Source organism: Dendrobates tinctorius, unplaced genomic scaffold (assembly GCF_039654945.1).
Source record: "Dendrobates tinctorius isolate UK_male_01 unplaced genomic scaffold, ASM3965494v1 ptg000233l, whole genome shotgun sequence".
Classification (NCBI taxonomy): domain Eukaryota; kingdom Metazoa; phylum Chordata; class Amphibia; order Anura; family Dendrobatidae; genus Dendrobates; species Dendrobates tinctorius.
The window spans coordinates 6,255,588-6,279,700 of record NW_027361900.1 but is presented as its reverse complement, the minus strand read 5'-3'; the positions used below and the strand labels follow the sequence as shown (position 1 = coordinate 6,279,700).

The 24,113-nt window shown below is 43.9% G+C and overlaps 1 protein-coding gene across 1 annotated transcript; it reads right to left on the bottom strand.

Moving 5' to 3' along the window:
• Window positions 1-1,475: 1,475 nt before the first annotated feature.
• Window positions 1,476-10,988, bottom strand: LOC141060296 (uncharacterized). The gene is made up of 6 exons (XM_073556511.1): window positions 10,902-10,988; window positions 7,835-8,014; window positions 7,629-7,752; window positions 7,448-7,545; window positions 7,159-7,249; window positions 1,476-3,305 (listed from the first exon to the last, which is right to left on the bottom strand). The coding sequence occupies exons 1-6, from the start codon at window positions 10,977-10,979 to the stop codon at window positions 1,864-1,866; spliced, it is 2,013 nt and encodes a 670-aa protein (XP_073412612.1). The 5' UTR covers window positions 10,980-10,988; the 3' UTR covers window positions 1,476-1,863.
• Between the last annotated feature and the right edge of the window lie 13,125 nt (window positions 10,989-24,113).

The window sequence follows — 24,113 nt, the reverse complement described above, 5'->3', positions numbered from 1 at the left end:
TCACTGTCCCCACCTTCGGACAAATCAAGCATCATGAGGCCGTCAGAGAGCAGCCGCAGCCCTGGCTTCATGTTCATGTTCAATACGTCCGAAGGAAGGAACAGTGAAGCTGCCGCTGATTGGGTGCAGGGCTCGTGTGATGTGAGAACCTCACATAGGCCCCGGGACAGTGAGTCTCAACACCACTGAAGTGGAGCCGGCACGCCAGCGGAGTATGTGTGTTTTTATTTTAAAGAGGCCAAACAAGAGGAACGAGTTCACTGAGAAAAAAAAAAGATGTATATACCGTATTTTTTGGACTATAAGACACACTTGGTTTTAGAGCAGGAAATTAGGAAAATAAATTAATGCAAAAAATGTGGTCAATTCTGTACTTAATATCCCCTATCCTGGTATATATGGTCCCCTCACCCCCATCCGATACACAACCCCCCCATCCCTATCCTGGTATGCAGGGCCCCCATCTCGTCCTGGTATGCAGGGCCTCCTCCCCCATCCTGGTATGCATGGCACCATCAGAAAACATTAAAAAAAATTACACTTACCTACCCGGCGCTCCCTCACAGCGTCCTGCTCCAGTGTCAGTAACTGCTATATGCTTGTAAGCAGCACATGGCAGGGACATCATACGCTGCTCACAAGCAGAGCACAGCTGCCGCAGTACTCGCCAGGACTGTTCATCGGAGATCGCAGTGAGTACTCATTGCTCTTCAGTAGTGTGCAGATTCAGCCACCGGCATCCTGCTGCTGCCAGTGGTCATGTGTGCCGCTACTTATGAGAAATGAATATTCATTGGATTCATTCATCAGGAGACTATTTAATATTGAACTATATTCAAGCGAGACTAGACGAAGAAAACCCTAAAATCATGTATCATGTTATCTGAAACAGTCAGAAAACTAGCCACATATTGGCAGACTCCAGCTTCAAACTATATACTTTGTAAGTTTATAAGCCCCTCCAGTGTCAGGAATAGATAGTATGTGAAAATACAGTATATACCACTCAGGGAACACTTACCTTTCAGAGATAATTTCCATATTCATACTAAATAATGGCACAGATCTCCCAGACATTATGACTGCACATATCCCTAGTCTTTATACCGATATTGCACTCATTCCCTGACAGACCGCAGCATGGCCATTAGTTAGAAGCTGCTAATGATCTTTGGAGCAGGTAAGTTTTCCCTGAGTGGTACATATTGGGCCGTCTGAAGACTGAGTTTAGTCTAGGACAATTTGTCTGCACTACTAATTATCAGCAGTTACATTACCAAACTAGGGCAGTCCCTATAGGAGGAAAACACAAGAATTATACTGTATTGTCACATACTATCTATTCCGGACACTGGAGGGGCTTATAAACTTACACAGTATATAGTCTGAGGTCTGGGATCTGCCAATATGGGGCTAGTTTTCTGACTTTTTCAGATAACATGATACATGATTTTAGTTTTTTGTCTAGTCTCGCTTGAATATAGGTCAATATTAAATAGTCTCCTTATGAGTCGCCTTTGGAGAGGACGATGAAACCCATAGAAATGAGAGGCTTGGAGAGTGAGTGTGTATACGTCACCTCACCCTATATACTGAACTGTGGGGTACATGTTTTTTCTATTAGTCACCTATTAACTAACCTTCAGGGGGTGAATTATGGGTACAGTTTTACATTTGGAATTAATAAAGTTTAGTTTTATCATTTTGTCAGCAAACATGAGGAATGACAAGAGACAGCCCATTTAAGAAGATTCAATTTTGGTTAAATCTATTCCAACATTATGAACATAAAAAAGGCTTCTCCCCTATGTGACGTCTCTGATGTTTATTAACACTTGATTGCCAAGTAAAATATTTCCTATCTTAAGAAAATGAAAAAGGCTTCTCCTCTGTGTGACTGCTCTGATGTCTTACAAGAAGCGTTTTCTGGTTAAAACATTTCCCACATTCTGAACATGAATAAGGTTTCTCCCCTGTGTGACTTCTTTGGTGCCTAGCCAATTCTGATTTATTGATAAAACATTTCCCACATTTTGAACAGGAAAAAGGCCTCTCTCCTGTGTGAATTCTCTGGTGACTAAAAAGATGACATTTCTGGTTAAAAGTTTTCCCACATTCTGAACATGAAAAAGGTTTCTCCCCTGTATGAGTTCTTTGGTGATTAACCAATTGTGATTTCCGGTTAAAACATTTCCCACATTCTGAACATGAAAAAGGTTTCTCCCCTGTATGAGTTCTTTGGTGATTAACCAATTGTGATTTCCGGTTAAAACATTTCCCACATTCTGAACAGGAAAAAGGCTTCTCCCCTGTGTGAGTTCTCTGGTGATTAACCAATTGTGATTTGCGGTTAAAACATTTCTCACACTCTGAACAGGAAAAAGGCTTAAATCCTGTGTGGAGTCTCTGGTGCTTAACACAATCTGATTTATTATTAAAACATTTCCCACATTCTGAACAGGAAAAAGGCTTCTCCCCTGTGTGAGTTCTCTGGTGAGTAATAAGATGCTCTTTCTTGTTAAAACATTTCCCACATTCTGAACAGGAAAAAGGCTTCTCCCCCGTGTGAGTTCTATGGTGATTAAACAAATCTGATTTCCGGTTAAAACATTTCCCACATTCTGAACAGGAAAAAGGCTTCTCCCCCGTGTGAATGCTCTGATGTCTAACAAGAATCGCTTTCCGGCTAAAACATATCCCACATTCTGAACAGGAAAAAGGCTTCTCCCCTGTGTGACTGCTCTGATGTCTAACAAGAATCGCTTTCTGACTATAACATTTCCCACATTCTGAACAGGAAAAAGGCTTCTCCCCCGTGTGACTGCTCTGATGTCTAACAAGAATCACTTTCTGACTATAACATTTCCCACATTCAGAACATGAAAAAGGCTTCTCTCCTGTGTGGATTCTCTGGTGCTTAACACATTCTGATTTACTGTTAAAACATTTCCCACATTTTGAACAGCAGAAAGGCTTCTCCCCTGTGTGAATTCTCTGGTGAGTAACAAAAAGAGATTTCTTGTTAAAACATTTCCCACATTCTGAACATGAAAATGACTTATTTACTTTAGGAGAAGTTTGTTTTTTACTGCTTTTTTTGTGACCTTGATTTCCCTTAGTAATCAGTAATGAGTCAGGAGATGGGACCTGTTTCATAGGACCAGATGACAGATCTTTGCTGTAAATAGATGATGATATATCTGGAGTAACAGCAATCACTTCAGTTGTATCTTGTAGGATCTCAAGATTATCAGATTTAAAAATTGAAGATGTCAACTGTCCATCTGATCTCCTGTTATAGTCATCTGCTAAGATAAAAAAACAATTTTTTTTAATAAAATATCCTTGAGTTTTATATTTTTGAACATTTCTACTTAAACTGTCCATAAAAATTGCAAGCTATGTAAAAAACTTTAATTATTTACCAAGACAATGACAGTTCACAGTCTAATAGAAAACCGTGTTGGATGAGCCAGTAGTGTGTGGTGTTCAACTGTTTGTTCATTCTGCCTCCCAAATATCGAATAAAAAGAAACCAATCAATGTTATGTAGTCGAAAGTAATACCAATTCTCATCTCACAAAAACAAGTCCCCACTCAGGTCCATCATTTGTTAATGGGAAAACAGATAAGGCAGGTTACAGTTAATGCTATAGATAGGGTTAGTGTTGGGGCTAAAGTTAGGGTTACTGTTAGGCTAAAGTTAGGGTTTATTCTAAAGTTAGGGTTAGGCTAAAGAATTAGGCTTTTCTCAATTGTCTCCCAAATAATTTGGTCACGTCAGAGTTTTCTATTTCCAGAAAAAAAAAAAATAAAAACAAATAAAATGTCCCGTCAGTATTATAGTGCAGAGGAGGCTTATGCACTTTTATGTTCTGACAGTGAAGAAAGTGCAGTGTCAGATGGTGATGTGGATTTCGAGGGCTTTAGTAGCGGCGATAGTGATAGCTCAGAAATGAGCAGTGATTCCGGTCCATCCTCACACACAAGGACCAGTACAACAAGAAGGACAAATAGCGCTTCTGGAGAAATGTCTCCAACTCAGGGAACAATGCCCAGTACTAGCGCTGTCCCTAGTGCTCGTGAATTGGCGCACACCGATGTCCAAGGGGCTTTGCCTCTTGATGTAGCATTTCCCAGATGGGAGGCTTCGGATTCGGCTACTCCATTCATCCCTAATTTTAATGCCATTCCTGGTATAAATGTGGAGGTGGAACATTTTGGACCAATTATTTTTTTTAATTTGTTTATGACAGATCGCTTTCTAGAGCATATTGTCCTACAAATTTATATGTGTCCCAATTCATCAGCCAGAATCCACGATCCAATTATGCTAGGTCAAATTTATGGACACCAACTAATGTCCTAGAAATGAAAACATTTTTAGGACTTACATTCGCTATGTGGCTTGTTAAAAAAATGAGCATTTGGTCCTATTGGTCCAACCGCCCTGTTCAAGCCACCCCTATGTTTTCTTCCATTCTTCCTAGGACCTATTATGAAAGCTTTTCATATTAATGAGGGGAATGATAGCCAACTAAACCCACCAGGATGCCCTACTTATCTGTGGACATCTGGAAAAATCGTTTGGGAGCTGATAACTCCATTTTTACAAGAAGGCTACAATCTGTATGTTGATAACAATTACACCAGCATATCTCTATTAAAAAGTCTGGTTGAACATTAGGGGCTTGTGGGACCATTCGCAAAAACCATCAGGGGTTTCCACAATCAATGGTCAGCAAAAAGTTCTGAAAGGGGCAGCCAGGGGCTTTCCGCAATGGAGAGCTGCTTGCCATTAAGTATAAGGATAAAAAAGATATTTTTATCCTGAGCTCGATCCACCCAGATGCCACAAGGGCCACTGCAGACCAACAGGGATCCACTACTCCAAAACCTGTGTCTGTCAGTGACTACAACAAATATATGGGGGTGTGGACCTTGCAGATCAGGTTCTACAGCCATACCAGGTATCAGACAAATCATATCTCTGGTATAAAAAGTTAGTCATGTATTTGTTTCAGGTGGCCACATATAATTCTTTTGTGTTATACAAAAAAGCTGGAAATGCAGATACTTTCCTTGATTATCAGGAAAAGGTCACTGAAAATCTTGTTTTTGATAATTTTGTCCCCGCCAATCCTTTAGAATGTGAAGATGTGAGAAGACTCACTGAGCGACATTTTATTGCACTCATCCCAGTAACTGAGACAAGAAAGAACCCCCAGAGAAGATGTCGTGTATGTTCCTAGAGAGGAATGAGGCATGATCCCCGCTATTATTACCCACAATGCCCATCACTGCCAGCCTTATGCCTCCATGACGGCTTTACAATCTTCCACACAGAACCACGTTTTTGAACTGTTTTGAGATTCAAGCATTTGGTTTATTTAGTGACAGACACACTTGAGTGGAGCTGACTTAACAATTTCCGGGGGTAGGTGGGGGGAGGTCTCCAGAGACACGAGCTGGGCACAATATATTGGGCACTACCATGACATTGCTGCAATTTTTGCTCTGAAACTTCTACGTGTTTCTGGAAATCATCCATGTAGTGAAAATGGTCACTATATCCCTAGATGAATTCCCAGAGGGGTGTCATTTCCAAAATGGGGTCACTTCAGGAGGGAATTCATCTATGGGTGTAGTGACCATTTACCTATCTACGTATTTTCCAATGTAAAATCTGGGGTTAAAAACATTTTAGTGGTAAAAATGTAATTATTTTTTCTTCACTGCCCAATGGTATAATTTTCTATGGAACAACTGTGGTGTCAGTATGCTCACTGCACCACTAGAAGAATTCATTCAGGGAAGTATTTGGTAAAATGCAGTCACTTTTGGGGGCTTATGCTGTTCTGGCACCTCAGGGGCTCTGACAATGTGACATGTCACCCACAAACAATTCCAGCAAAATCTGCTCTCCAATACGGCGCTCCTTCCCTTCCGAGCTCTGCCATGCGCCCAAACAGTGGATTACCCCCACATATGGGGTATCTACGTGTTCAGGAGAAATTGCATGGAGCAATTTCTCCTCTTACCCTTATGAAAATGCAAAATATGGAGATGAAAAGATTTGTGAAAAATTGTATTTTTTATTTCCACGGCTCTACGTTATAAACTTCTGTGAAGCACCAGTGGTTTCAGCGTGCTCCATACACATCTATATAAGTTTCCTAAGGGGTCTAGTTTCTAAAATGGGGTCCCTTGTTGGCGGTTTCCACTGTTTAGGCACATTAGGGGCTCTCGAAATGTGACATGGCAACCGCTAATTAGTCCAGCATATTTTACATTCAAAAGTAAAATGGCGGCGCCTGCGCAGTAGCATCTATAAGTAAGAGACAGAGGCTACTGGACAGGCGCTGCTGGTGTCATTTTGCTAGATGTAATTTTTTTCTAAGCATCACAATAGCCACAATATTATAGGAATTATCACCAATAATATCAATGCTATCATATGCATTATGTAATAATGGGGGCAGGTCAGTGAGGGGTCAGCGACCTGTCATAAGCCAATACAGATGAATATGTAATCAGCGCACCACATAAAGCCCCGCCCACCGCCCCGCCCCAGAGCCCCACCCACAGCCCCGCCCCAGAGCACGAGAATCTCATTAACTGAAAACTACAAATGCAAATTAAACAACAGTAAACCAGAGTTGCTCTCATTTATGGTGGATCATTGGAGCTACGATGGATCCTGAGCAGAAGATTAAGTCTGCTGATTTCTATGCAGCCGCATCTCCGGTCCTGAGTACCAGCGGTAGCACCGGATGTTGATTACGAGAGATTCGTGCGAGTTTCTCGTATCACACAAGGTAGTGTGAATCCGGCCTAACTCTGTGTTCGGTGTGACTCTTTAAGCGCGCACTCGGCCTATATTGGGTCAGATACAAGCAATCATATAGATCTCGCTTTAAGGGATCACCCTCACACTAATACCAGGGAGTAGGTGGATCCTCCAGGTTGTAAGTTCTATAGAAAAGGGCTTTCACTGCCCAAAGTCATTTCAACAGTTTTGGGTGGAGGAGAATGTTGTGGTCTAGAGGCAAAATGGTGGTCATGGTAATACGGCCGGACTACACCACCGATAAAGCAGCCACAGCCGGTGACTGAGAGGAATCTGTGACTTCTCTGCATTCAGTGGTTACTACTCACCTGGGTAGTCATATGTGGGAATCTCCTCTTTACACCGCTCATCACCCCTCACATATGTCTCTGTAGTATTAATATGGGTCAGATCTTCACCCTGAAACAAGTATTGTAAAAGTCACCGACAGATGGAGACGTCCCATCTATGATCAGCTCTAATCCTGCCATCTCCACCGTTCTCATTACACAAGTATAAAACATATAATACTGGTGGATAAAACAAGACTGAGCACAAGACCTTCACAGCCGTCTACACATCATAGGGGAGATCTCTTGACACCTTCTCTCCATCTACCTGATGATCCTGAGGAACACTGGGATCTTCTTGGTTACAGTCCTGTGGAAGAAGAGGACGGGGACATCTCTCTGGTGTTGTCCTCTTACTGGATAGATCTGGAGGAAACACATACAGGGACTGAATTCATTCTCTACATACAGATAATTATAGGCCGTGTGTATTTAGTCCTGTCTATTACCTGGAGATGTGAGGGGCTGGGGAACCTCCATTATGACATTCTTGTATAGATCTCTGTGTCCTGCTAAATACTCCCACTCCTCCATGGAGAAATAGATAGCGACATCCTGACACCTTATAGGAACCTGACACATACAATGATACCGTCATTCCCCGATCCCTTCATAGCATTACTGTATAATGTCCCAGCATTCCCAGCAGTGTCACCTCTCCAGTCAGCAGCTCAATCATCTTGTAGGTGAGATCTAGGATCTTCTGGTCATTGATGTCCTCATGGATCAGGGGGTGAGGTGGAGTCCCCGTGATTGGGCTCAGGAGACTTCCCCATCCCTCAGACACAGGGTCCTGACAGCGATCACTAGAGGTCTTCTTCACCACTGTGTAATCCTGGTTATGGAGAGACACATTAATAAATCTCACTAAAGACATTTCCAGAGTCCTCACCTCTCCAGTTCTGTCCATCTGTTATTCCCATAGATAAGAATGATGCAATGTGACTGTGGTGCCCCTGAGGGTTCAGTCGTCACAGAGGTACTGCACCTCCTCCTGAGGTGTGGTGCCCCACCATCCAGGTAAGGTGGAGACACCTGACCACGCTCCAACACCTGCATCCCACACAACATAGTAGTGTAGCAAAGCACCTTTGGTGGCTCCCTGCTTGGAACACGAACAACATGGGTGGTCCTAAGAAAAGAGCGCAAACTGTTCTGGGCCTCCCCTGCCTAAGCTTTTATGCTACAGCAACATGGCCCACCCCCAGAGGGGTTCGTATACTGGCCTGTTATGGAGGAGTAGGAAGAAGATGCCGCCCCCAGAAGGAGGAGTGAAGCCCCATGGTGGGAAAGGAGCCCAGGAAGGAGAGAGAATGCCAGGACACCATGATGGAAGAAGGATGGAGGCCAAGAGAAAACAGTGGAGAAAAACAACTCTCTCCGAGACAGCACCTGCGGAGCCCATGGCCGCTGCGATACCAGTTGCAGGACCCGCCACAACCTCCAAGTCGATACTGCCACTGGATGCGGCCTGCCAGGAGGAGATACATGAGAGTCCCAGAGCAGCCTGTGGGGCAAGGGCTGTGTCCCCGCCCGGACCCGGCGTGGCCGCGCAGGTCCCTACCGGAGGCATCGGCAGGCACCAGTCCTGTGCCCGCTCAGATCCAGCTGTCACCCGCTCACCAAGCAGCTCCGGAGGTTGCAGCTGCCACCGTTCACCACCCGGTACCTGCACCGGAGCCAGAACATCACCAGGAGGCACCAGGTATGATCACTGCCCCTGCCATGATCCTGGTGCTGGGAACTGTACCTGTGGACCAAAATGGTCCAGTGCTTGCTCAGGTCTTAAGCGGCAGCACTCAAGTTTCACCAGCTGTCAGACCAAAAAGCAGAGCAGCGGAGATATCACCTGAAGCTGAGGAACAACACACATTGGTACAAGTTGCCACCCCTGCTGTACCCCAGGCAATGGTTCCATCAGCTGCCACCCCATCTACACAGGCAGCTCCAGCCACCACCTTAACTCCTTGGGAGCAGGAATACCTGCAATTTGTAGATCATCAACAGGAAGAGGAAAACCTGAAGTTTTCCCCTGGAAGCAGCCCAAGAAACCTGCTTCCACCACCCAAGGAGGAGACCCACATTAAGGAACATGTCCACGATAACTAACTGTTACCCAGGAGGGTATTAGCACCGTTGTGCCTTTTTGTTATCATGTTTTCTTCAGTTTTCTTTTTGCTTAGTTGCGTTGGCAGCATTTCTTATTGAACTGCAGAGATCATGGACAATGAGTGATCCACAAACTGTCCTTGTAAATAGTTGAGCCTCTTAAGGTGCCCTCTCTTGGTTTTACATAAGTCTTTTATAGATAAGAACTACCTCATCTTGGAGCATGGCTCCCACCCAAAGGACACTGCAAGAAATCCCGGCTGGGAGCGGTGTCCAACAAGTGCAAGAATTATTGACGTCTTAATGTGAAGTATTATATGATGTGCCTTAAAAATATTAATAGCAATAGAGTATAGTTATAGAACTTTATAGTGGTCTTTAATAAAAATGTTGATAGCAATAGAACAGATTTTATATAGAGTTTAGCTGGTAGTAATATCTAGGTATCTGATTAGGAGTGAATATTTTACAGAATTTAGACTTATGGTAGCACTTTGATAAGGATGTGTAAAATTTGAATAAAGATTTGAATACAGGTGACGAACCAGGCATCAGCGGTCTGACTAAGTAGTCTGTGAGATAAGATCCTCTGAGTGGGATGGATTGAAGGAAGTGCTGCAGCAGACCTCAGTGACCTGTGTCTGCTGGCACAGGAAAGAGATATTCAGAAAGCCTAATTCTCCATAGGAAAGATAGTTTTGTTCAGAACGTAAGGAGAAGAAGAGAACTAAGGACTAGGGTTAGAGCAGAGGCCTTCCTCAAGTTCTAACCGAATGGCCGGGGTCCGGTCCCTGAGGTTGTATGGATACTAATGGTCCTGCAGCAGACACCGGAGGAATAGAAGTTGTCACCACTTTATTCCCACACAAGACTTGGGGGCACAACAGCAACGTGAGTGAGCCGGGACTTAGTAGCAATTAGTCCCCGAAGCAGGCTACAGCTGTCTGCCGTACAAGTAGAGTTCATAGGAACATCTGACAGGAGGAACTCCAGTGTAACTCAGTACTAGGAGTACTTCAAATAGGCGCTATAAGGGAGACGTTCAGGAAAGACATATGTTGGCGGAGTGTTGGAATGGAGTACTTCATCTTGCCTGGAGGTTGGCTGAGCTCCTGACCTGGAGGACACGGCATGGATGCGGGCACCTGTATGCACAACAGACTGTGAGTAAAGCTTTGGAACTACATGCCCTGGTGTCCTCCACTTATTCCTGCACCAACACACTCAGCACTGGTACATCTCTGTGCTTAACACCGCACCATCTCCCTCTTTTCACTGTCTCTACGTCTACTCTGCCCTGGGACTGCAGCCCTACCTGTGGAGGGCCACAACATCATTGCTGCACCACACCATCTGTCCCAGAGGATCTGTCTGCAACGTCGGCTTAAAATCTTCATTGCCGAACACCACAGGTGGCGTCACGAATCATCCACTTATAAACTTTAATCATTATCCACAAGTACTTGCAATCATCCCCCTTTTACAATGGACGCCCAGGGCCACGGACCGGGTCACAGCTACCGTGACAACTCCCATTGAGATCAACGGGCCCGGTACCGAGTACCCCGCCGCCCTGGGTGAGGGCGATCCATGACGTCATCAGAATCTCTTACCTCTCCAGTGAGATGGAAGAGGATCTCTAGGGTGAGGTGTAACATCCTCTCCGTCATCTTGTCTCTGTCCATATCCATCCTTGATGGGTAAATCAGGAAAGTTCTCTTCTGTAGAAGATCTTCACTGAGAGGATCCGATATTGTAGAGACCTGAATGAGAAGAAGATGATCCGATGTAACATCATAAGAATCCTGTGTAATAATACAATTACTGGAGATAATAAGGGAAACATATGAGGAGATTTATTATCTTACAGGGTTTAGTTTTCTCCCCTGACATCTACTAATAAAACCTATATATTTAGGCCACAGACAACAAGCAGTTTCCTCCTCGGAGTCGGCAGCTGAACACGTTCCTCATAGACTCATCTTCCATAACGCTAATTCTCCTCTCATTACCGACACTGGAATCGGCATTAGCAATACTGCAGGAGATATTCATTACACGCGACATGAGAAATAACTCCTTCATGATGAGGACGACATCTTCATCTTCTACTGCGGCTCTAGAGACAGATTTGGCCAGAGTCGGTCACTGACTCCATCCCCACCGGCCGTCTATATGAAGGTTTCCCATCTTCCCCTCACTGGAATCTTCTATCACATTAGATCTCAGCTCTGAGTCACACACAGAAGTTTGAGGCTTTTAGAAAAGATTTTTTGTTTCCACAATCACAACGGACAGAAATGATCTGATCCCAAAGTCTCCATGTACAGTGATTTATGGGGATTATTTCTGGCCTTAGACTTTCCTATATTACAAGAAAAACACCAGAAAAAGCCGATATTAAAATGTTTCTAAAGAAAAATTGGCTCCAACAATTCTTGTAAGAAGAAAAAAATATGTAAAAAGCAGAAGACACATTTTATAAATTTTAAAGTGAAACATTTATTAAAAAGAAATGAATCTTTTTGGGCCCCAGAACATAGATGTACACCGCAGGGATGGCACAGATGAGGCATCAACAAAAACCCTGAAAAGCAAACATGGCATCTAAGAAGGTGTGACAGAGTTTGGCTGAATGCCCCCCGCCCCCAAGTACTCGATAGTATGGGGCGGCCTAGTTACTACGATACTTACATGCCTAATAATGGGGTCTGGGCTGCAATGTATGAAGGTCTATTAGGCCGGGCCAGAGGCAGCGTCCAATAAGTTACCCTATAACGCCCCCATACACATTAGACTAAAGTTCCATGAAAGCACTGATTTCGGGGGGTTTGGCCGACCATATAATGTATTTGGGGGCCTCCCGACAGATGATGTCAGGGCAGAGAAGGATCCGGCATCCTGAATTTCAGAGGATAATCCGTTTCCTCTTCCTGTAGATAATCCTCCTCTAGAGGAGTCTGGAGGCGACTCTCTCATACAGACCACAGGAAAGCTGGAATATTTGTGTGTATGGGGGAGTCGGGAGAGATAGCCGTCTGCCAAATGACCGTTCAGCCAACTCTGATCTCATGTGTATGGGGCCGTTAGTATTACACTGACAGTCAGAGATGATACACGGCACTACAGTAGTACAGGGCATCACCGGAGCCATCAGAGGCTTGTATGTTGTGTGATCGCACTGATCAGAGGGGTTTAAAAAAGGTTTAAAGTGAAAAAAAAATATCACAGCTTCAGCAACAAGAAATATCCATCACTATATGGAAAGCAGAGTCACTGCACAATGTTAGTTACGTCACGTCCATAACTACTTTATTATACTCTATTATCCTGTACACAGTGGAGTAGATAGAAATCACAGATCCCACAGCAATAGCTGGAATTGGACCCTCCATCGTAAAGAAAAAAAAATCTATCTATATACACTGTTCAAAAAAATAAAGGGAACACTTAAACAACAGAATATAACTCCAAGTAAATCAAACTTCTGTGAAATCAAACTGTCCACTTAGGAAGCAACACTGATTGACAATAAGTTTCACATGCTGTTGTGCAAATAGAATAGACAACAGATGGAAATTATTGGCAATTATCAAGACACCCTCAATAAAGGAGTGGTTCTGCAGGTGGGGACCACAGACCACATATCGGTACCAATGCTTTCTGGCTGATGTTTTGGTCACTTTTGAATGTTGGTTGTGCTTTCATACTAATGGTAGCATGAGACGGACTCTACAACCCACACAAGTGGCTGAGGTAGTGCAGCTCATCCAGGATGGCACATCAGTGTGAGCTGTGGCAAGAAGGTTTGCTGTGTCTGTCAGTGTAGTGTCCAGAGGCTGGAGGTGAAACCAGGAGACAGGCCAGTACACCAGGAGATGTGGAGGGGGCCGTGTAAGGGCAACAACCCAGCAGCAGGACCGCTACCTCCACCTTTGTGCAAGGAGGAACAGGAGGAGCACTGCCAGAGCCCTGCAAAATGATCTTCAGCAGGCCACAAATGTGCATGTGTCTGCACAAATGGTTAGAAACTGACTCCATTAGGATGGTCTGAGGGCCCGACGTCCACAGATGGGGGTTGTGCTCACAGCCCAACACCGTACAGGATGCTTGGCATTTGCCACAGAACACCAGGATTGGCAAATTCACCCCTGGCGCCCTGTGCTCTTCACAGATGAAAGCAGGTTCACACTGAGCACATGTGACAGACGTGACAGAGTCTGGAGACGCCGTGGAGAGCGATCTGCTGCCTGCAACATCCTTCAGCATGACCGGTTTGGCAGTGGTCAGTAATGGTGTGGGGTGGCATTTCTTTGGAGGCCACACGATGTTGGGCTGTGAGCACAACCCCCATGGAGACACAATTGTGCCTTTACCTGGAGATAAATTCCCAGTGGGGGCAATTTCCAAAATGCAATAACTTAATTGGGGAATTCAGCTCTTTTCACACTTAAGGGATCTGTATATGGAGTCTACAAACTACAGTGGGGAAATAAGGATTTGTTACGCTGACAATTTTGGGGCTAAAGTCACATTTTTGTGAGGAAATAAAGTAAAATTGTCATTTTTTCCTTCCACATTGCTTAAATTCCTGTCACACTATCCGAATTCAGATATTGTCCTGTCAGAAAGGAGAATACAGGTAGCGAAAGGGTTAATAGGACTCACAGGAGGAACCGGCCCAGAAAGCAGAAGATCCAGGAGTGTCCGCCACATATATGACTGCTCTGTGCACACAGGACCTGTGATGAGGTCACAGGAGGGGAGGAGTCAGGGGTCACATGATCAGGGGCCTCAGTGAGTACAGGACTCAGTGTGCTGGAGCGCTCCCGATAATCAGCTGCGTGTGTCGCGCTGTGTGATAGTCACAGCACCTGCATGGAGGGCGACACATGCAGCTGATTATCGGGAGCGCTCCAGGGATCCGGGGTCCCGATGCAGCTATTCGGTAAGTGATATTAGCCAATAACAACTTCTCCGACGATATTCGCTCATCTCTAGTAATAACAGCTCAAAGGAATTCACCAAACTTTTCATTAAGTTTAATAGTAAGACCCTATTAAATATTGAGCACCAGCGGGATGAAGCATTGACAGCGGCATGTAAAAGTGTGGGCGCCCCGGGTCAAAATGACCGTTATTGTGAGCAGCAGTAAGATGAAGATGAAATGATCTCTAAAAGGCCGAACCTCTAACATGACACATGGCCTTTGTATTTTAGGCAAAAATAATAATAAAAAATTATATATAGAGAGAGAGACATTTATTACAATTTCATAATTTCAAAAAGGAAAAAGGGGCGATGCAAAACTTTGAGCACCCTTGGAGATTTGTGTAATGAGATAATTTTGACCAAGATTTCACACCTTAATTAGCTTGTTAGGGTTATGGTGAGATCACATGGTGACCAGGAGCTACAGTCTGAGGAAAGGGCTAAAAAGCCTTCACTAGACCCCTGTACAGCTGTATAATGAGGTCCAGGCTTTATAGTGAAGGGACAGGAGTGAGGGTCTGTTCCCAGTAGCTACAGTCTGAGGAAAGGGACAAAAAGCCTTCACTAGACCCCTGTACAGCTGTATAATGAGGCCCAGGCTTTATAGTGAAGGGACAGGAGTGAGGGCCTGTGCCCAGGAGCTACAGTCTGAGGAAAGGGCTAAAAAGCCGTCACTAGACCCCTGTACAGCTGTATAATGAGGCCCAGGCTTTATAGTGAAGGGACAGGAGTGAGGGCCTGTTCCCAGGAGCTACAGTGTGAGGAAAGGGCTAAAAAGCCTTCACTAGACCCCTGTACAGCTGTATAATGAGGCCCAGGCTTTATAGTGAAGGGACAGGAGTGAGGGCCTGTTCCCAGGAGCTACAGTCTGAGGAAAGTGCTAAAAAGCCTTCACTAGACCCCTGTACAGCTGTATAATGAGGCCCAGGCTTTATAGTGAAGGGACAGGAGTGAGAAAAGTGGGGAAAGGAGGAAGAAGAGCCGGACTGCCCATCACTAACCTGCAGAGCCGCACTCCACATATATGGCTGCTCTGTGCACAGGACCTGTGATGAGGTCACAGGAGGGGAGGAGTCAGGGGTCACATGATCTCCAGAGTGCAGACCTCCATGGAGCCTCCTCAGTCAGTGACATTCCCGCCATTATTCGCCCCTCACTACTGGCACAATTACCCCGCGCCGCCTTCTCTACACAGTGTTATGTGTGGAATGTAACATGTGATTTCTCTGGAGGGAAATAGACCCCACACAGGAGGGAATTCTCACCAGTTACCGGCCGTCTACTATATGGCGGCATATGATTGTGCTATCGACTCCACACCAGGAGCTAAAATGCCCAAATCTCTAATGTAACCGCTATAAGAGAAGATATAACAAATTTCCCCTAAACTCACACAGCGGAGGAGGCCTCACTTGGAGCAATGTGACTCGCGCACAGAAAATCTATTCCCGGTTCTGTGATAAGTTATCGGCCGACAGGAAGAAGAAAGGTCTGAATTACAGCTGTCGGGATCCCTCAGATTACTCTTTCATCTGAAGGACCGATGTTCTTAGGTGTGAAGCATCATATGTCTCTAATTAAATCAGCTCCGTCGAGAAGAACTACACAGACACCAGCTGTATAATACCACTCGGGATGCCTGCCAAGACGCCTCTGGCTTATCAGTTAGGCTTCCGTCTTTTATAGTAAAGAATTTAGACATTTACAGACATGCGCAGTACAAATGATTTTACAACTTGTTTTCTACAAAGAAAGTCACTTAGGCGAAAAAGCAGAGGTATTTGACCTTGGTTCACAAGGGAGATGTCTGAGACATCTCCTCGAAGAACAGATAAGGTTTTAAACAAGAGAATGCAACATAGACAGAACTCAATTTAACTCCTTCAGTTCCTATCATTCCCCCCTTTGACATCTTCATTTTCCACAATCTGGAACACTGGATCCTGCAACAACAGCGGATAGTGGCTCGTTCACCAGGTACTATCCCAGGCCGACGGGTTGCCCAAGGGAGACAGGTCTTCTACCTTCTCCATCCCCCAGATACTGAAGCCACGTCCATCATTGCAAGAGTACGCTCCTTCATGCCAGAAATGAGATGTCAATCTAGGACTCAAAGGAATAATAGTTAAATTCTTGTTGTTTACAGTCAAACTTCCTTATCTATTTCTACATCTTTTCTTGCATACAGAGATACACCAAAAAACAAGTTTCAATAGCACATATATTACGAAGATACAAACAACAATACGTAATAGACTTAGTATAATCCCAGTTATCCAGCCTCCAATACCCTTAAACCAATTAGCTGGATTAAGAAAGGAGAATGTATCTGACAACCAACTATCCTTAGTATGATCATTGTCTTTATTGTACTGATCTCTAAGTTTTTGAACATCCTCTATTTTTGATCTTAACTTTAAACTACTGTTGGGATCTATATAATGACAGCAAGCGGGTCCGATGACTTGACACATACCTCCTTGCGCTGCAGTTAAATAATCTAATACTATGGTATGCTGATTAGTGACTATGATGAGCTGATTTTGGACAGCAACGGTGGTGTTCAATATATCCAATATATCCCATATTTGGTCATCTAAGTAATCTGTAGCTCTAACTAATTTATCCCACATTTGAGTAATCATAGGATAAATAAAAATAGAGCTGACAATTTTATTAGCCACACTCATCTGCACTATATGTGGTCTCCCAGAGAGGCGAGGTGTATTGTCAGCAGCTCTTTTGTACAACGTGTGTTTAGGTATGCTCTGAGTATTCAACTGGTCATTCGGAATAACAAAGGTAGCTGGAGTCAAACGACCCAGAGTACAAGCACCTTTTACCCCTACTGGCAACCATTTATATGCATTGTCTCCACATATCCAGTACATGTCACTAGGTAGGTCCCATAGGGCTGAATGTTGTAATACCAGTCTATGAACTAAATCTATGAACGCAGATACATTCTGAAGCATACACCAATTTGGAAGTTGTCCTAAAGGGCTACAATACCCTACATCGGGATTTCCACAGGTGGGAGTTCCTTTCTCATATCCAGATGACTCGTTGCAAGGTATATTACCTGAAATATTAAAACAAGTTTCATTATTGCCCTGGGGAAATAAATTGGAATACTCCCAGGACGTGTTATGCAACCTTCTTTCTAGCAGTATTGGTTTGAAGGCATCAGTAGAGTGGGAAGTTACACTAAAACTAACTTGTAGGCCATACATTGGAATTTGCCCCAGGTAGGTTAATCGAGTTCTATTCCTGGGTACCCAAGCCCCCCCTTTATATGCCAGATATTGAAGGTATGTATTACTTCCTGAAAGATTACCCTGCCACCAAGGGTATCCTACCCATCCCACAATAGGTATTCCAACAGTTGTGTTCCATAACTTCACATTATTTGTGGCATTATTAGCAAGTGTATCAGAACAACTGGTCCAGGCAAATAATTCCTCGGGTGGCATAGGAATAACAAGGAACGGAATACTAGTGGCTGATACTGGTGAACGTGTGCAGATCCAGCAAATGATTTGACCAATCATTCAGTAATTTTTCATGATGTTGTATAAACTTATTATTCAAGGACATTGGAGAATTTAGATTGTCCCACGCAGCTACCATTATTACAGATAATGCAACAAAACCAAACCAAAACATTATGCACTCTTATGCTTTGTTAATTCCTGTGGCTAGTTTGCAATGCGATGCGTGGATCCAGGTTGGTCGTCCTTCCAACTTAACAGAAGTAGGCGTTGTTAGGAGTACTTAGTAAGGTCCTTGATATCGGGGTTCAAGGGTCTTTCTGGGTGTTTCTTGACATATACGTAATCACCAGGTTGTAGACAGTGAGTTCCTTCCACACTATCTGGATCTGGAATGGAAGAGAAAACTAGAGAATGCATTTGAGTTAAATGCTTTTGCAACTGGATTACATAACTTGTCAAATTATCCACATTGAGTGTTAAGACCTGTGGGTAGTACAACCCTGTGTTCGGTGGTCTTCCAAACAGTATCTCGAAGGGTGACAGTTTAGTTTTCCCCCTGGGTGTGTACCTTACTGAGAATAATGCTAATGGGAGACACTCTGGCCATGGTTTATGGGTTTGTTCCATGGTTTTCTGTATTTTCAATTTTAGTGTCCCGTTCATTCTCTCTACCTTCCCTGAACTCTGTGGGTGGTAGGGTGTATGAAATGCTTGTTGTACACCCGGGGCCTGCATGACTTCCCTCTTTATTTCTCCCGTGAAGTGTGCACCCCTATCTGTTTCTGTGGTTTCTGGGACACCATACCTGCAGATAAGTTCTTTCATCAGTTTGTCTGTAGTCATTTTAGCATTTGCACGTTTTACCGGATAGGCTTCCGGCCAATCAGAGAAGAGATCTACACATACTAGGATATTTGCATACACTCCTACCTTGGTAGCTGTATGTCGTCAATCTGCCGTCTCTGAAACGGGTAGAGAGGCCTAGGTGTCGCTTTCTTAGGGACTTTTACTGTTTTACCTGGGTTGTGCTGTGCACAGATGAGGCATGATTGTACAAGTTTCGCGGCTGCGCAACTGAAGCCAGGAGCGATCCAGAAGGCATCTACCATGGCACACATGTGACTTTTTGAGGTGTGATTGGGGCCATGTGCTGCTTGCGCCATGATTGGGAACAGGGACTTTGGTGGGCAGATTTTATCCTTATTCTCCCATACTCCATTTGCGTTCAGCTCAGCTCCCAGTCTCCCCCGGTGTACCTTCTCTGTTTGGGCAGCCTTTTGCTGGAGGGATTTCAGGACATCTAGACCCAATGTGGCTGGAATACGCTGACTCCCCGCCACCGTCCACTGCTCTCTCTAGGCCGCCTTGTGCTATTTTAGCAGCCTCGTTCGCCCTTCTATTGCCCTCTACCTCCACGGAGTCACCTTTGTGTGTGCTTTTACCTTGACAATGCCAACCTGGACTGGTAACATCAATGCCTCCATCAATTGTTTCACCAGCTCTGCATTTTTAATGGGCTTCGAATCTGTGAAAATATTAGCGACTTTACCTGCAGCGGCTCTACACGCCTCAGTGAGTGCCTTCAACTCTGCCTCCTGCGCCGACATGTGAGGAGAGAGTGGTTCCGCTCGGATTACCTCATGTGAGGATACTACTGCATATCCAGTGTAGAATCGTCCATCCTGGTGGTATCTGGGGCCATCTACAAAAAAGAAACTCAAAGTCTGCATTAGGAACATGTTTTTCATGAATGTGTGCAAACCCAACTGTCTCCTGACTCATCAGTTCTATGCAGACATGTTCATGCGTCATGTCAAAGTATCCTTCCTCACTTGCCAATACGGTCACCAATTCCCCCTTTTCTGAATCCACAGGCAGGAGGGTGGCTGGATTCAGAACGTTACATCTTTTGAGGAGTGACATACTCAGGAATTAGTAGAGCACACTCAAGTCGGAGCTGTCTGGCCATAGACAGATGTTTTGGTTGAACTTGTAGGAGTATGGCATGGATGTCATGTGGGGAATAGATTGTCAAAAGAAACGTCAGTGTCATCTCACATGCCTTCCCTATTACGTCTCCACTTTTTTCCTTGTGCTCCAGCATACATGACAGGTTGTCTTATTGTCCTTGTTTGCTCAATTTCTTTAGCTACCTTAAGGAGGTCTTTCGGATCTACATGTCTCCATTCAGGTCTGGCTGTCTGTACTGCGTCTCGTAAGTCTTTGTTCATACCGTCAATGAATGCATTCACCAGTATTCTAACATCAAGTGGGTTTATGCAAATGTACCCCATGTCTGCCCACTTCAGCTGTAACCGTCCAAAGTACATCTCTACTCTCTCTCCTTTTTGCTGTGTCACATTAGTCAGGAGTACGGACTGCTCTGATTGTTCCACTGCAGCCCATTGTCTTAGTGACTCACAGTACGTCTCCCCAGATCGTGCAGATTTATCATCCATGCCCCAAGCCTGATTCTTTGTCACATCTGTGTGTCTTAATTATATGATCTAGTGCGTCACCTGCCTTTAAACTCACCAACCTCTCTAGGTCTGCCCAGGTACACTTATATGTCTGCTGTACTTCCTTTATGTGTCTGTAAAACGGGAATGGTTGGTCTTCAGGGGCAGGCAGCTGCTTCAGCAAAGCTAGCTGGTCAGAGGGGCTCCAGGGATAATACACCTGTATCTTTCTTATTCTAGTCACACTTCTAGGTCCTGATGGGGTTGGCCGTCTGATGTCTACTGTCAGCTTACTCCTCAAGGGCCAATGTCCCCACTACCCACTATCCACACTATTATGTCAGCTTCTTATGATCTTGTCTGGATAGGATTTAGTGCAATTCTCTTAGGTCAGTAGCACAGGTCACACAAGTAGCTATTCAGTCTGGGTTTGTCTGAGTCTGACCACAGTGTTTACAAGTCCATCTGTTTTGTCTGGGTCTCTGGTTACACTTTGTCAATCAAACATTCATAATACACCTTCCACACTGCTGCACATTCTCAAGCATCATTTATTCACTTGCTATTTTCTTCCCTTGTCTGTGCCTTTTTGTACATCCAAACATTCACACTCTGGTATTTTTGCCTTTTTCAATATTTGTCCCACTTGTTTTACTGCTTCCTTCCTTCTCTGTCTCTTGTAATTTGACACAATTTGCTATACAAATCAATCACACAACTAGAAGCAGGTTCAAACACATTAATGACCAAGCAATCACTTACAATTCCCTTCTAAATTAGGCACCATAACTTACTTTTAACTTCCAATCTTCAATTAAGTACTGTTGCTTTAAAATGCACAAATCTTTCAACGCGTACCTTACGGATAGAATTACAGAGAATTTTGAGCACAACTCACACTCAGCAGAGATAAGAGCGAAGGGAGAAGAAAAACTACGCAGCTCCATCCTTCCCCCCTCCCATCAGAATGCAGCGTCGTCCTTCACAGAATTCTGTAGTTCTTTAGACTTATCAAAATCAATTTCTACAAAGAAACTCAAAATCACGGGATTTCACTGTAAGGGCAGATAACTGTATAATGAGATTAACCATGCCTTGCGCTTTTTCTGGCCAAATGCATTCAGGAAACTTTACAATGTAATGCCACATATAACACGAACTATATCATTACTCAATTCATTCAGTCTCAGATGTAGATTTGAAATATCTATAACGCATCTGTCCGGGATTCCACCACAACTAGAAAGGTCACAAATCTCTTGACACAAAAATGATGTGTGATGATTCATTCATACGTGCTCATTCACTTTTTTTTTTTTTTTTTTTTTTTTATACTCAATTACTCATCTCTCATCTTATTCAGAGGTTCTCATAGACATATATACAAGGATTCACACAGCCTGCCTATCTTGCACTTTGGATTTGATTAATACTTTTTCCAGGTTCTTTGCTGCACTACTTCCATATCTATCCTCAATTATATCACATAACCGATTTCCTTCTTCAGGTGTCTTTCCCTGACTGTTCCCCATTTTATCTTTTATTCTTATCCTGTTTCTCTTGTTGTCTTCCTGTTAGTCCCCTGCCTTAGGTGGTGTATTGGGTAAGCTCAAGACTAGGCTCTACTATACCTCGTTACCTTCTTCCTAAGGTGCTAACAGGCTAAATGGAGTGTCTGTTCCTCGGTGTACTACGTGTTTCGTGTACTTATATGCTATGTAGCATCCGAACAGAAATACTCCCACAACACACAGGATTGTAAATAAAGTGTCCATCTACTGGGGTTCTTCAGTCATATCCTGTCACAGGCTCATTTCACGGTCCTGTGCTCATTCGGTCACACTCTTATCTGTCACAAGGTTTATTCGTAAAGGGTGTTGATTTAAGCTTAGGCGGTGACCTCCCCGAAAGGACGCTGTCACATGACCCAGTTAGGCAATATCACCACTCTTTGAACGAATACCTACTGTGCAGCTTATTTGTCTACTTTCCACAGTCCTTCAAATCAAGGCAGTCACTCAACAACCTCCTCTATTTCTAGTGCGGAATCGTCTATTGTGAAAAACTTGTCCGTCCGGGCTGCGCAGTATGAACTGTTCACCCAGCCTTATATTCCGTAATGTCAGACCTCTCCCATTTTGATTTGCATCAACTCTTTTTCTAAAAATAGCTGTGCACACACAGAACCTACAGTAACCTCTCATTCGAGCAGAAATTACATATGCGTGTCACACCCGATTTCCTCAGAGTTCTTATATGGACCTGATTTTACGGCCCCCTCCTCTACTAGATTCCCCTTTATACGGACCTTAGTTATAATGATAGATTATGAAGAGCAGAGAAGAGAAAAATTGATCTCTTACCTGGCCAGGTGTTTAGGTCTGCTGTTCACAATTTCATCAGTAACTGGAGTGGTCTGTAGATCGGGTAGTCTTGGAGAGGTGCCTATATCAGGTCCCTGTTTCGGGCGCCAGGAAACTGTCGGGATCCCTCAGATTACTCTTTCATCTGAAGGACCGATGTTCTTAGGTGTGAAGCACCATATGTCTCTAATCAATTGCTCCGTCGAGAAGGATAACACAGACACAAGCTGTATAAAACCACTCGGGATGCCTGCTGAGCGCCTCTGGCTTATCAGTTAAGCTTCCGTCTTTTATAGTAAAGAATTTAGACATTTACAGACATGCGCAGTACAAATGATTTTACAACTTGTTTTCTACAAAGAAAGTCACTTAGGCGAAAAAGCAGAGGTATTTGACCTTGGTTCACAAGGGAGATGTCTGAGACATCTCCTCGAAGAACAGATAAGGTTTTAAACAAGAGAATGCAACATAGACAGAACTCAATTTAACTCCTTCAGTTCCTATCACAGCCCAGACTGGAGGAGAAACTGCAGAAGTGAGAATTGGCCAATCAGCGCTCTTCACCCCTATACTTATCTACACAAATACAAGATATGAAATGACAATTAGACGCCATTCTCACCACCAGAACGGAGAGGCGCTAACTTGGAGTAAAGCCGCGTTTTATCACTGTCGGGATCCCTCAGATTACTCTTTCATCTGAAGGACCGATGTTCTTAGGTGTGAAGCATCATATGTCTCTAATTAAATCAGCTCCGTCGAGAAGAACTACACAGACACCAGCTGTATAATACCACTCGGGATGCCTGCCAAGACGCCTCTGGCTTATCAGTTAGGCTTCCGTCTTTTATAGTAAAGAATTTAAACATTTTACAGACATGCGCAGTACAAATGATTTTACAACTTGTTTTAGACAAAGAAAGTCATTTAGGCGAAAAAGCAGAGGTATTTGACCTTGGTTCACAAGGGAGATGTCTGAGACATCTCCTCGAAGAACAGATAAGGTTTTAAACAAGAGAATGCAACATAGACAGAACTCAATTTAACTCCTTCAGTTCCTATCATTCCCCCCTTTGACATCTTCATTTTCCACAGTCTGGAACACTGGATCCTGCAACAACAGCGGATAGTGGCTCGTTCACCAGGTACTATCCCAGGCCGACGGGTTGCCCAAGGGAGACAGGTCTTCTACCTTCTCCATCCCCCAGATACTGAAGCCACGTCCATCACTGCAAGAGTACGCTCCTTCATGCCAGAAATGAGATGTCAATCTAGGACTCAAAGGAATAATAATTAAATTCTTGTTGTTTACAGTCAAACTTCCTTATCTATTTCTACATCTTTTCTTGCATACAGAGATACACCAAAAAACAAGTTTCAATAGCACATATATTACGAAGATACAAACAACAATACGTAATAGACTTAGTATAATCCCAGCTATCCAGCCTCCAATACCCTTAAACCAATTAGCTGGATTAAGAAAGGAGAATGTATCTGACCACCAACTATCCTTA

Coding starts and splice junctions, on each gene's coding strand:
- LOC141060296 (XM_073556511.1), bottom strand. CDS start 10,979: ATGGATATGGACAGAGACAAGATGACGGAGAGGATGTTACACCTCACC. Junction 8,015..10,901: donor TCTTCCATCTCACTGGAGAG/GTAAGAGATTCT, acceptor CTCCATAACCAG/GATTACACAGTGGTGAAGAA. Junction 7,753..7,834: donor TTGAGCTGCTGACTGGAGAG/GTGACACTGCTG, acceptor TGTATGTGTCAG/GTTCCTATAAGGTGTCAGGA.